The 14,258-nt window shown below is 26.1% G+C and overlaps 1 protein-coding gene across 1 annotated transcript; it reads left to right on the forward strand.

Annotated features, from left to right (window-relative positions):
* The first annotated feature begins 6,838 nt into the window (after nt 1–6,838).
* On the forward strand, nt 6,839–7,204 carry LOC101490965 (non-specific lipid-transfer protein A-like). The gene has a single exon (XM_004506526.1). It carries the CDS (start codon nt 6,839–6,841, stop codon nt 7,202–7,204), a length of 366 nt encoding a protein of 121 aa, XP_004506583.1.
* Nucleotides 7,205–14,258: the final 7,054 nt, after the last annotated feature.

Genomic DNA, 14,258 nt, shown 5'->3' on the forward strand with positions numbered 1-14,258 from the left:
TATCACATGTCACCTATTAGATAACTAAAATTAATATTTAAATCAAATATCGAAATATAATTTAGAATTAGGCCGACAATTTGTTTTTCTATTTTTTCTTATACTGATGTGGACTTAGAGAAAAATTTATATATTTTCTGAAATATTGATCTTATTAAAATAACAAATTTAAAACAAACAAAATGAACTCAGAATTAGCAAATTTAAAATAACAAATACTAATATTTATAAAAAAATAATAAAAAATAAAAATGTGAATAAATAATAATATATATATAAATAGGTTGGTCTATCACGTCTCATAGATTTTTTTTTGTAAGTCTGAGTCTGATCTATTTAAATTAATAGGCTTTTAAAAAAGATTGAATATAACCTTTTTATTAAACAAGTCAGGGCCTAAATATGTCAGACCATAGGCCATGACCGTCATCAAAACAACCATCATCAATATTTACCTTTGTGTAGCATAAAGATTTTTTGTTCTATTTAAGATAAATTTTTTTACCCCATACCCCTTAATTATACCTATACCCCCAAATCAGGAATGAAATGACGTTTTTACCTTCGTTTAAATAATAAAACTTCAAAAAAAAATTACCATTTTTTATTTCAAGTTTTCCGGAACCGAAAATTGAGTTTTTTTTCTAAACTTCCGGAGAACTTGAATACAAGTTTTCCGGTACAAAGATATACTCCAGAAAACTTGTTTGAAGTTCTCCGTTACAGAAGCCTCTTCCGGAAAACATTTTTTTGAAGTTCTCCGGTATAGAAGCCTCTTCCGGAAAACATTTTTTTGAAGTTCTCCGGTATAGAAGCCTCTTCCGGAAAACATTTTTTTGAAGTTCTCCGGTATAGAAGCCTCTTCCGGAAAACATTTTTTTGAAGTTCTCCGGTATAGAAGCCTCTTCCGGAAAACATTTTTTGAAGTTCTCTGGCACAAAACACTATTCTGGAAAACTTTTTTGAATTTCTCCGGTACCGAGGCTTGTTCTGGGAAACTTGAGGCTTAATATTTCCGACAACGACGACGATTTATGGTGTATTAATTATTAATTGTGTTGTATTAATTATTAATTATTACGGTGTATTTATTATTTATGATATATTATTTATAGTGTAATTATTATTTAATGGTGTATTAATTATTAATTATTTATGGTATATTATTATTTTTAAAAATTGTGCGTATCTTTTTTAGAAAGTTTTCCAGAAAAACCTTATGTACCAGAAATGTATCCAATTTAGCCTTTTGGTAAAAAAATTCTGTTCCGGAAAACTTGAGAACATTTTCAGAAAATAATGTGTGTACCGGAATTCTTCAAAAAAATTTCCGAAAGTTACCGTAAAACTTTTATCTGCCGAAAAGGATAAAATGATTAAAAAAAACTAACTTTAAATCGATAAAATAGTAAAAAAAATATAAAAAAAGGTATAATTGGCATTTTCATAAAATTATGGGGGTATAGATATAGATATGGGCAGACAGGGTAAATTTTTCTTAAGATAATAGTCAAACTTTTTGAACGATTGTCTGAAAAAATTAATGCAATTTTATGTAGTGTTGAATTGATAGATTGAATAATTTAATTTAATTGTATGATTTCTTTGGATAAGTTAATGTTATAATTTTATTTGGTACATATTTTTGTTTTTAGTAAATTTATCCTATGTATTCAATTATTACTATTATTATTACTATTATTATTAATAAATTTAGTGCACATTTTTTATTATTTACTTTCGTATTTAGATGATGTTAAATTAGTTCTAATAAGTATTATGTATTATTTCATTTAAAATAAATTTTTAATAATTTTTACCATAAAAGTAATAATTCCTAAAGAGTATTAATTCATAGAAATTATTGCCTTAGTCATTAACAGATATAATTTATGCATATTTAAGATAATAATTAATATTCAAAAGAAAATAAAAAATGAAGACTCTAATGAGATTTGTTTTTTAATAAATAAAAATGAAATAGACACTTATGTGTTACCATAAAATGGTAAACTATCTTGCCTATAAATTAAGGGATGCTTGTAGTGGTTGATCATCTTAAAACTTTATAAAAACCTAAAGTGTATAGTGTATACAAATAGTTAAATTAAGATGACAGGGAAGAAGATTATTGCTTTTTTAACGCTTGTAATGGTTTTAGGCTTGCAAGCTGTGACAACATTGGATGCACGTCAAATTGATGACATCAGTTGCTCTGAGGCTATTGTTTTATTGGTGCCATGTGTACCTTTTTTGACAGGATTAGGCCAACCAACACCATCTACTTCCTGTTGTGAAGGAGCACAAAATTTAAATCAAAAGGCGGACACCACTCAGGTTCGACGTGATGTTTGTGAATGTCTCAAAGGAGCTTCAATGAAATTTGGCGTTAACCCGGACAAAACAAAACAACTCCCTCAACTTTGTAACATTAGTCTTTCTTTTACGTTGGATCCTAACATTGACTGCAACACGTAAGTTTGCCTTTCTCTTTTCTTGCTAAATAACATAAAATCATATACATTTTTTTAAAACAATTGTTAATATTTAATAATTTTTTTCTATATAGAAAGACTTAAAATGATGACTCTTTTTTTTATTACAAACCCATCTTATTGTTATTTTTATTTATCCACAGGATTCCATAATTCTACCATATGGGTCAAGCATACCACGAAGTAAGCTAGAAGTACAACAACAAAAACTTTATAGCAATAAGCAAAGTGAAAAGTTGTACCAACTCTTTAAAGTTGGATATTTTTTAGCTCTATATTTATGAAAATTTGAATCATATTTATTTGTTATCTATTTTCTGTTTTTAAATTTCTGAAGTGTAATAATATTATTTTTTTGGAATTCTATTATACAAAAAAATTACTAAAAAAACATAATTTTAATTTATAAAATACTGAAAAGTTTTACTCTACCAAACCAACAAACACATAAAACATGTTTTCTACATGAACATCATTTTCTTCCTTTTAAAAAAAAAAATAAATGCTAACAACTCGATAAAAATATATATAAAATTTCATCACGATTATTTCAATTTCATAGTTTTCCCTAACTAGTTTACTTTAAAATCAACTAATAACTCTTTCAATTCTATTTCAAAAATAATGAATCAGAGTATTTGCAATTACAAAATAAGTTAATATGTTAAACAAAAGAAACTCCTAAAGCCAGAACACTTGGTGTTTTACTACCCAAAAATAAATCCTAGTTGGTCATAACTTAGGACGCTTGTCGAAAACTCACCCAAAAAGTCTAACACCAGTACAAAAGTATCTCGGAGCCTCCAACGGCATGGTATTGTACTTCATCGCGTTTCTCCTACTAGGTTGGTCTGCGACATTATTCGCTCAAGTAAAATAATAATAATAATAATAATAATAATAATAATAATAATAATAATAATAATAATAATAATAATAGTGATAATAATAATATCAAAACACCATTTTCAAAATTATCCATCATCACAAAGCCATTTACTAAAATCATTTTTTTTTACTAGTGACAACAATCACAATTTTACCATAAAAATCAATTTATTTTCTACAGAAGATCAAGAAAGGATTTTGTTCTACTAACAATGAAAAATGGTTACACACAGTAAATATGATTGTAATTAAAGAGTTCTTACTTGAGGGGATGATTCACTAACTCCTTTTGAGGTTTTCTTTAATTTCTTCCGTTTCTCTCCCAAACCTTTTCTTTTACTTTCTTTCTTTCCTGCATATAGGTTGCTATGAGTATTCAGATTGAGAATGGGAGACGTCGGTTTTTTTCTTCTTCTATCACTAGAGTTAGGGAATTTAACCTAAGTACATTAAGACCCTAAATATTCACTCCCAAATTAAAGTAATTTTGTTTTTAACGTCTTCTTTCTTTTCTAGTATTAATGTTATTATTATAAGTATTTTTTTTTTCAAATACTTAGCAAAATATTCAGTCAAATTAAATACATCATGTCATACACATATATATTTTTCAAAAATATATATTGAATAAAAAATATAATTATAATAATAATAATAATAATAATAATAATAATAATAATAATAATAATAATAATAATAATAATAATAATAATAATAATAACAACAACAAATAGACTCCTACAATTCAAAATATTGTGCCACCTAATTCAAATATTGCCACATAAAAAGAAATTTGACGTGGCACATCTAATAAACACTCTTCCTCTTTCTTATTGCAATATATTTTTAGCAAAAATTTTATTACATTTTTTTCATATAATATTTTGTTGAACTATTCATTTGCCATAAGTTACAAATTACAATATAATAAATCTATTATATATATTAAAATAGACTCCGACAATTTAAAATATTATGCCACCTCATTCTAATATTACCACGTCAAAAAAAATTGATGTGGCACATCTAACAAACACTCTTGCTCTTTCTTATTGCAATTTATTTTTAGCACAAATTTTATTGCATTTATTTCATAAAATATTTTGTGGAACTATTCATGTGCCATAAGTTACAAATTACAATATAATCAATATCAATTATTCGACACTCATTGGTCCTCAATTATTATTGATAAAGGTTATTTCTCCATAAATATCTTCAAACTGAATATAACATTGTATCATTACTAGAAAAAAAATATTTTAATGAAATCTATAATATCTATCACATGTCACTTATTAGATAACTAAAATTAATATTTAAATCAAATAGAGAGATCTAATTTAGAATTAGGCCAACAATTTGTTTTTCTATTTTTTCTTATTATATCATTACTGATATCTATCACATGTCACTTATTAGATAACGAAAATTAATATTTAAATCAAATAGAGAAATATAATTTAGAATTAGGCCGACAATATGTTTTTCTATTTTTTTCTTATTAGACCAGTATTGATGTGGACTTATAGAAAAATTTATATATTTTCTGAAATACTAATATTATTAAAATAAAAAATTTAAAACAAACAAAATGAACTCATAATTAACAAATTTAAAATAAAAAATACTAATATTCATAAAAAGAAATAAAAAATAAAAATGTGAATAAATAATAATATATATATATATAAATAGGTTGGTCTATAACGTCTAATAGATTTTTTTTTTGTAAGTCTGAGTCTGATCTATTTAAATTAATAGGCTTTTAAAAAAGACTGAATCTAACCTTTTTATTAAACAACTCTGGGCATAAATATGTCAGACCATAGGCCCTGACCGTCATCAAAACAACCATCATCAATATTTACCTTTGTGTAGCATAAAGATTTTTTGTTCTATTTAAGATATTTTTTTTTACCCCATACCCTTTAATTATACCTATACCCCCAAATCAGGAATGAAATGACGTTTTAACGTCGTTTAAATAATAAAACTTCAAAAAAAATTACCATTTTTTATTTCATGTTTTCCGGAACTCAAATTTGAGTTTTTTTTTCTAAACTTCCAGAGAACTTGAATACAAGTTTTCCGGTACAAAGATAAACTCCGGAAAACTTGTTTGAAGTTCTCCGTTACAGAAGCCTCTTCCGGAAAACATTTTTTTGAAGTTCTCCGGTATAGAAGCCTCTTCCGGAAAACATTTTTTGAAGTTCTCTGGCACATAACAGTATTCTGGAAAACTTTTTTGAATTTCTCCAGTACCGAGGCTTGTTCTGGGAAACTTGAGGCTTAATATTTCCGACAACGAAGATGTTTTATGGTGTATTAATTATTAATTGTATTGTATTAATTATTAATTATTGCAGTGTATTCATTATTTATGATATATTATTTATAGTGTAATTATTATTTAATGGTGTATTAATTATTAATTATTTATGGTATATTATTATTTAAAATTATTTATGGTATATTATTATTTTTAAAAATTGTGTGTACCGGAAGTCTTTTTTAGAAAGTCTTCCAGAAATACCGGAAATCTATCCAATAAAGATTTTCGGTAAAAATTTTCTGTTCCGTAAAACTTGGGAACATTTTCAGAAAATAATGTGTGTACCGGAATTCTTCAAAAAAGTTTTCCGAAAGTCACCGTAAAACTTTTATCTGCCGAAAAGGATAAAATGATTAAGAAAAACTAACTTTAAATTGATAAAATAGTAAAAAAAAAAATTCTAAAAAAAGGTATAATTGGCCTTTTCATAAAATTATGGGGGTATAGATATAGATATGGGCGGACAGGGTAAATTTTTCTTAAGATAATAGTCAAACTTTTTGAACGATTGTCTGAGAAAATTAATGCAATTTTATGTAGTGTTGAATTGATAGATTGAATAATTTAATTTAATTGTATGATTTCTTTGGATAAATTAATGTTATAATTTTATTTGGTACATATTTTTGTTTTTAGTAAATTTATCCTATGTATTCAATTATTACTATTATTTTAATATTACTATTATTATTACTATTATTATTATTATTATAACTAAACTTAGTGCACATTTTTGATTATTTACTTTGGTATTTAGATGATGTTAAATTAGTTCCATTAAGTATTATTTCATTTAAGACAAATATGTAATTGTTAATAATTTTTACCATAAAAATAATAATTCCTAAAGAGTATTAGTTCATAGAAATTATTGCCTTAGTCATTAAAAGATATAATTTATGCATATTTAAGATAATAATTAATATTCAAAAGAAAATAAAAAATGAAGACTCTAATGAGATTTAATTTTATAATAAATAAAAATGAAATAGACACTTATGTGTTACCCTAAAATGGTAACCTATCTTGCCTATAAATTAAGGGATGCTTGTAGTTGTTGATCATCTTAAAACTTTATAAAAACCTAAAGTGTATAGTGTATACAAATAGTTAAATTAAGATGACGGGGAAGAAGATTATTGCTTTTTTAACGCTTGTAATGGTTTTAGGCTTGCAAGTTGTGACAACATTGGATGCACGTCAAATTGATGACATCAGTTGCTCTGAGGCTATTGTTTTATTGGTGCCATGTGTACCTTTTTTGACAGGATTAGGCCAACCAACACCATCTACTTCCTGTTGTGAAGGAGCACAAAATTTAAATCAAAAGGCGGACACCACTCAGGTTCGACGTGATGTTTGTGAATGTCTCAAAGGAGCTTCAATGAAATTTGGCGTTAACTCGGACAAAACAAAACAACTCCCACAACTTTGTAACATTAGTCTTTCTTTTACGTTGGATCCTAACATTGACTGCAACACATAAGTTTGCCTTTCTCTTTTCTTGCTAAATAACACAAAATCGTATACATTTTTTTTAAACAATTGTTAATATTTAATATTTTTTTCTATATAGAAAGACTTAAAATGATGATTGTTTTTTTTTTATTACAAACCCATCTTATTGTTATTTTTATTTATCCACAGGATTCCATAATTCTACCATATGGGTCAAGCATACGAGGAAGTAAGCTATTTTATTACAAACCCATCTTATTGTTATTTTTATTTATCCACAGGATTCCATAATTCTACCATATGGGTCAAGCATACCACGAAGTAAGCTAGAAGTACAACAACAAAAACTTTATAGCAATAAGCAAAGTGAAAAGTTGTACCAACTCTTTAAAGTTGGATAGTTTTTAGCTATATATTTATGAAAATTTGAATCATATTTATTTGTTATCTATTTTCTATTTTTAAATTTCTAAAGTGTAATAATATTATTTTTTTTTTAATTCTATTATACAAAAAAGTTACTAAAAAAAATATAATTTTAATTTATAAAATACTGAAAAGCTTTACTCTACCAAACCAACAAACACATAAAACATGTTTTCTACATGAACATCATTTTGTTCATTTTATTAAAAAAAATAAATACTAACAACTCGATAAAAATATATATAAAATTTCATCATGATTATTTCAATTTCATAGTTTTCCCTAACTAGTTTACTTTAAAATCAACTAATAACTTTTTCAATTGTATTTCAAAAATAATGAATCAGAGTATTTGCAATTACAAAATAAGTTATTATGTTAAACAAAAGAAACTCCTAAAGCCAAAACACTTGGTGTTTTACTACCCAAAAATAAATCCTAGTTGGTCATAACTTAGGACGCTTGTGGAAAACTCACCCAAAAAGTCTAACACCAGTACAAAAGTATCTCAGAGCCTCCAACGGCATGGTATTGTACTTCATCGCGTTTCTCATACTAGGTTGGTCTGGGACCTTATTCGCCAAAGTAACACTATATGTGACGTCCTGTCAAATGTAAGGGTCATCTCCAAATAGCAAACACAGAGCAAATAAGCATGCATATATAGTTGTTATAGCAAAAATATAAATAAATCATTTACTTCATTTAACAGTTAAAATCACAAAGCACCAAAGATACAAATCAACAAAAGTGCACAAATCCTATTTGTTATACTATATGTCAATGTATGATTTTGGAATATCACCACCATGTAGAGTAAATAGTCCCACTATTGCACAATATACCACCGTTGGACTTGTCCCACCATTGGACAAATGCTCTACAGGGTTTCATGTTCAGTACCTCACCGTTGAGTATTTTTCTGAATCATGTTGCTTTTGCAAGAAACTATGTACTCGCGACTAGGTCCAGGCCACCAATTGCGTGCATAAATGTCATCACCTTAGTAACAAAATAGATCACTCAACCTTGTCCTAAACCAAACTGGTTTAGACACAAAGTCATCACCTCGAATAATCACAACATATCAAACACAACTATTATAACAACATATCATATATGTTTATTTTCTACTATTTGAACATGTCAAACACAACCATTATAATGACGTATCATATAACATTTATTTATTTTGAAGTTAACACACAAACATAATGAATACATAACATCACAGTGCATTTATATGACATATAATTCGAGTAGGAAAGCGAATGGAGTGACGCCGTTACCGTTATGAGTGTCGTTATTAAGGTTCATATGTTGTGGTCTTGGGTCCAAAAACGTTACACCTTCACAAATTAATTTACTACTCAATTAGTGTTAAAACTTATCTTATCCTTAATTCCTATTCAAGGTTTGGCATTAACTTAAGGTTTTAGGACATGCCATTTCTTTATATTTTTAAAAGATACAAATTCTCTCAAATTAACAAGCATACAAACAAGTAACAATAAAAAGAGATTTTCAGTCTATATTTAGTGCATCATTGCAAATCCAATAAAATAAAGAAAAATGTAATTTTTCAAATATTTCTTTTGGACCAAAATTCTAATAGAACATGCATCAAGGATCCCTAAGACTTAATTAGTTCACTTCCAAAAAATTAACAAAAGAAAGTTATCGACACTTCAACACAAAATTCATTTTAATTATTACAAAATAAATTAACAACTCTATCATAAAATTATTTTTATTTTGTAAATCAACACAACATTCACACAATTCTCTCATAAAAATCACAACTTTAACATTCCAAAAAATAACTCTAACGAAAACTTTCAACCCATTTATTATATCTGGAAATATTTTTATTTTTAACATAAATAAAGTTTCTAAAAATTTCTTCAACACACAAACTATCACAACATAAAATTTTAACCAAATAAAAATTGAGTTTTTAAGCCAATAACTACTTCTATTGATTAAAACACAATTTTATCTTTATAACGACTTTTACCAAATGAAAATTAATTTTTGACATAGATAAACATTTTCTCTAATTAAAATAGATTTTTATATCAATGTCATAAGAAAATCAAGATCACTGCTACGAAAATAAATCGCATATCACAATTTTACTTTTGAAACTAAAGAAGTTTCCTACACAATAATAATAATAATAATAATAATAATAATTATAATAATAATTTTTTTTACTAGTGACAACAATCACAATTTTACCATAAAAATCAATTTATTTTCTACAGAAGATCAAGAAAGGATTCTGTTCTACTAACAATGAAAAATGGTTAGACACAGTAAATATGATTGTAAATAAAGAGTTCTTACTTGAGAATAGCGAAATATAATTTAGAATTAGGCCGACAATTTGTTTTTCTATTTTTTCTTATTATATCATTACTGATATCTATCACATGTCACCTATTAGATAACTAAAATTAATATTTAAATCAAATAGAGAGATCTAATTTAGAATTAGGCCAACAATTTGTTTTTCTATTTTTTCTTATTATATCATTACTGATATCTATCACATGTCACCTATTAGATAACTAAAATTAATATTTAAATCAAATAGCGAAATATAATTTAGAATTAGGCCGACAATTTGTTTTTCTATTTTTTCTTATTAGACCAGTACTGATGTGGACTTAGAGAAAAATTTATATATTTTCTGAAATATTGATATTATTCAAATAACAAATTTAAAACAAACAAAATGAACTCATAATTAGCAAATTTAAAATAACAAATACTAATATTCATAAAAAAATAATAAAAAATAAAAATGTGTATAAATAATAATATATATATAAATAGGTTGGTCTATCACGTCTCATAGATTTTTTTTTGTAAGTCTGAGTCTGATCTATTTAAATTAATAGGCTTTTAAAAAAGATTGAATATAACCTTTTTATTAAACAAGTCAGGGCCTAAATATGTCAGACCATAGGCCATGACCGTCATCAAAACAACCATCATCAATATTTACCTTTGTGTAGCATAAAGATTTTTTGTTCTATTTAAGATAAATTTTTTTACCCCATACCCCTTAATTATACCTATACCCCCAAATCAGGAATGAAATGACGTTTTTACCTTCGTTTAAATAATAAAACTTCAAAAAAAAATTACCATTTTTTATTTCAAGTTTTCCGGAACCGAAAATTGAGTTTTTTTTCTAAACTTCCGGAGAACTTGAATACAAGTTTTCCGGTACAAAGATATACTCCAGAAAACTTGTTTGAAGTTCTCCGTTACAGAAGCCTCTTCCGGAAAACATTTTTTTGAAGTTCTCCGGTATAGAAGCCTCTTCCGGAAAACATTTTTTTGAAGTTCTCCGGTATAGAAGCCTCTTCCGGAAAACATTTTTTTGAAGTTCTCCGGTATAGAAGCCTCTTCCGGAAAACATTTTTTTGAAGTTCTCCGGTATAGAAGCCTCTTCCGGAAAACATTTTTTGAAGTTCTCTGGCACAAAACACTATTCTGGAAAACTTTTTTGAATTTCTCCGGTACCGAGGCTTGTTCTGGGAAACTTGAGGCTTAATATTTCCGACAACGACGACGATTTATGGTGTATTAATTATTAATTGTGTTGTATTAATTATTAATTATTACGGTGTATTTATTATTTATGATATATTATTTATAGTGTAATTATTATTTAATGGTGTATTAATTATTAATTATTTATGGTATATTATTATTTTTAAAAATTGTGTGTACCGGAAGTCTTTTTTAGAAAGTTTTCCAGAAAAACTTTATGTATCGGAAATCATTCCAATAAAGTCTTTTGGTAAAAATTTTCTGTTCCGGAAAACTTGAGAACATTTTCAGAAAATATTGTGTGTACCGGAATTCTTCAAAAAAGTTTTCCGAAAGTTACCGTAAAACTTTTATCTGCCGAAAAGGATAAAATGATTAAAAAAAACTAACTTTAAATCGATAAAATAGTAAAAAAAAAATTATAAAAAAAGGTATAATTGGCATTTTCATAAAATTATGGGGGTATAGATATAGATATGGGCGGACAGGGTAAATTTTTCTTAAGATAATAGTCAAACTTTTTGAACGATTGTTTGAGAAAATTAATGCAATTTTATGTAGTGTTGAATTGATAGATTGAATAATTTAATTTAATTGTATGATTTCTTTGGATAAATTAATGTTATAATTTTATTTGGTACATATTTTTGTTTTTAGTAAATTTATCCTATATATTCAATTATTACTATTATTTTAATATTACTATTATTATTACTATTATTATTAATAAATTTAGTGCACATTTTTGATTATTTACTTTCGTATTTAGATGATGTTAAATTAGTTCTAATAAGTATTATTTCATTTAAGATAAATTTTTAATTGTTAATAATTATTCGCTCAAGTAACACTATATGTGACGTCCTGTCAAATGTAAGGGTCATCTCCACATAGCAAATAAGCATGCATATATAGTTGTTATAGCAAAAATATAAATAAATCATTTACTTCATTTAACAGTTAAAATCACAAAGCACCAAAGATACAAATCAACAAAAGTGCACAAATCCTATTTGTTATACTATATGTCAATGTATGATTTTGGAATATCACCACCATGTAGAGTAAATAGTCCCACTATTGCACAATATACCACCGTTGGACTTGTCCCACCATTGGACAAATTCTCTACAGGGTTTCATATTCAGTACCTCACCGTTGAGTATTTTTCTGAATCATGTTGCCTTTGCAAGAAACTATCGTGACGTACTCGCGACTAGGTCCATGCCACCAATTGCATGCATAAATGTCATCACCTTAGTAACAAAATAAATCACTCAACCTGAGCGTCCAAAACGATTCCACTTTGTCCTAAACCAAACTGGTTTAGACACAAAGTCATCACCTCGAATAATCACAACATATCAAACACAACTATTATAAAAACATATCATATATGTTTATTTTCTACTATTTGAACATGTCAAACACAACCATTATAATGACGTATCATATAACATTTATTTATTTTGAAGTTAACACAAAAATATAACCAATACATAACATCACAGTGCATTTATATGACATATAATTCGAGTAGGAAAACGAATGGAGTGATGCCGTTACCGTTATGAGTGTCGTTATTAAGGTTCATATGTAGTGGTCTTGGCTCCAAAAACGTTACACCTTCACAAATTAATTTACTACTCAATTAGTGTTAAAACTTATCTTATCCTTAATTCCTATTCAAGGTTTGGCGTTAACTTAAGGTTTTAGGACATGCCATTTCTTTATATTTTTAAAAGATACAAATTCTCTCAAATTAACAAACATACAAACAAGTAACAATAAAAAGAGATTTTGAGTCTATATTTAGTGCATCATTGCAAATCCAATAAAATAAAGAAAAATGTATTTTTTCAAATATTTCTTTTGGACCAAAATTCTAATAGAACAAGCATCAAGGATCCCTAAGACTTAATTAGTTCACTTCCAAAAAATTAACAAAAAAAAGTTAACGACACTTCAACACAAAATTCATTTTAATTATTACAAAATAAATTAACAACTCTATCATAAAATTATTTTTATTTTGTAAATCAACACAACATTCACACAATCCTCTCATAAAAATCACAACTTTAACATTCCAAAAAAATTATAACACAACTTTCAACCCATTTATTATATCTAGAAATATAGTTATTTTTAACATAAATAAAGTTTCTAAAAATTTCTTCAACACACAAACTATCACAACATAAAATTTTAACCAAATAAAAATTGAGTTTTTAGCCAATAACTACTTCTATTGATTAAAACACAATTTTATCTTTATAACGACTTTTACCGAATGAAAATTAATTTTTGACATAGATAAACATTTTATCTAATTAAAATAGATTTTTATATCAATGTCATAAGAAAATCAAGATCACTGCTAAGAAAATAAATCGCATATCACAATTTTACTTTTAAAACTAAAGAATTTTCCTACACAATAATAATAATAATAATAATAATAATAATAATAATAATAGTAATAATAATAATAATAATAATAATAATAATAATAATAAACACCATTTTCAAAATTATCCATCATCACAAAGCCATTTACTAAAATCAGTTTTTTTTACTAGTGACAACAATTACAATTTTACCATAAAAATCAATTTATTTTCTACAGAAGATCACGAAAGGATTTTGTTCTACTAACAATGAAAAATGGTTAGACACAGTAAATATGATTGTAATTAAAGAGTTCTTACTTGAGGGGATGATTCACTAACTCCTTTTGATGTTTTCTTTAATTTCTTGCTTTTTCTCTCCCAAACCTTTTCTTTTTCTTTCTTTCTTGCATATAGGTTGCTATGAGTATTCATATTGAGAATGGGAGACGTCCGTTTTTTTTATTCTTCTATCACTAGAGTTAGGGAATTTAACCTAAGTCCATTAAGACCCTAAATATTCACTCCCAAATTAAAGTAATTTTGTTTTTAACGTCTTCATTCTTTTCTAGTATTATTGTTATTATTATAAGTATTTTTTTTTTCAAATACTTAGCAAAATATTCAGTCAAATTAAATACATCATGTCATACACATATATATTTTTCAAAAATATCTATTTAATACAAAATATAATAA

Source organism: Cicer arietinum, chromosome 6 (genome assembly GCF_000331145.2).
Source record: "Cicer arietinum cultivar CDC Frontier isolate Library 1 chromosome 6, Cicar.CDCFrontier_v2.0, whole genome shotgun sequence".
Classification (NCBI taxonomy): Eukaryota; Viridiplantae; Streptophyta; class Magnoliopsida; order Fabales; family Fabaceae; genus Cicer; species Cicer arietinum.

Excerpts from the sequence above, each read along its gene's own strand:
- LOC101490965 (XM_004506526.1), top strand. The coding sequence starts at position 6,839 with ATGACGGGGAAGAAGATTATTGCTTTTTTAACGCTTGTAATGGTTTTA.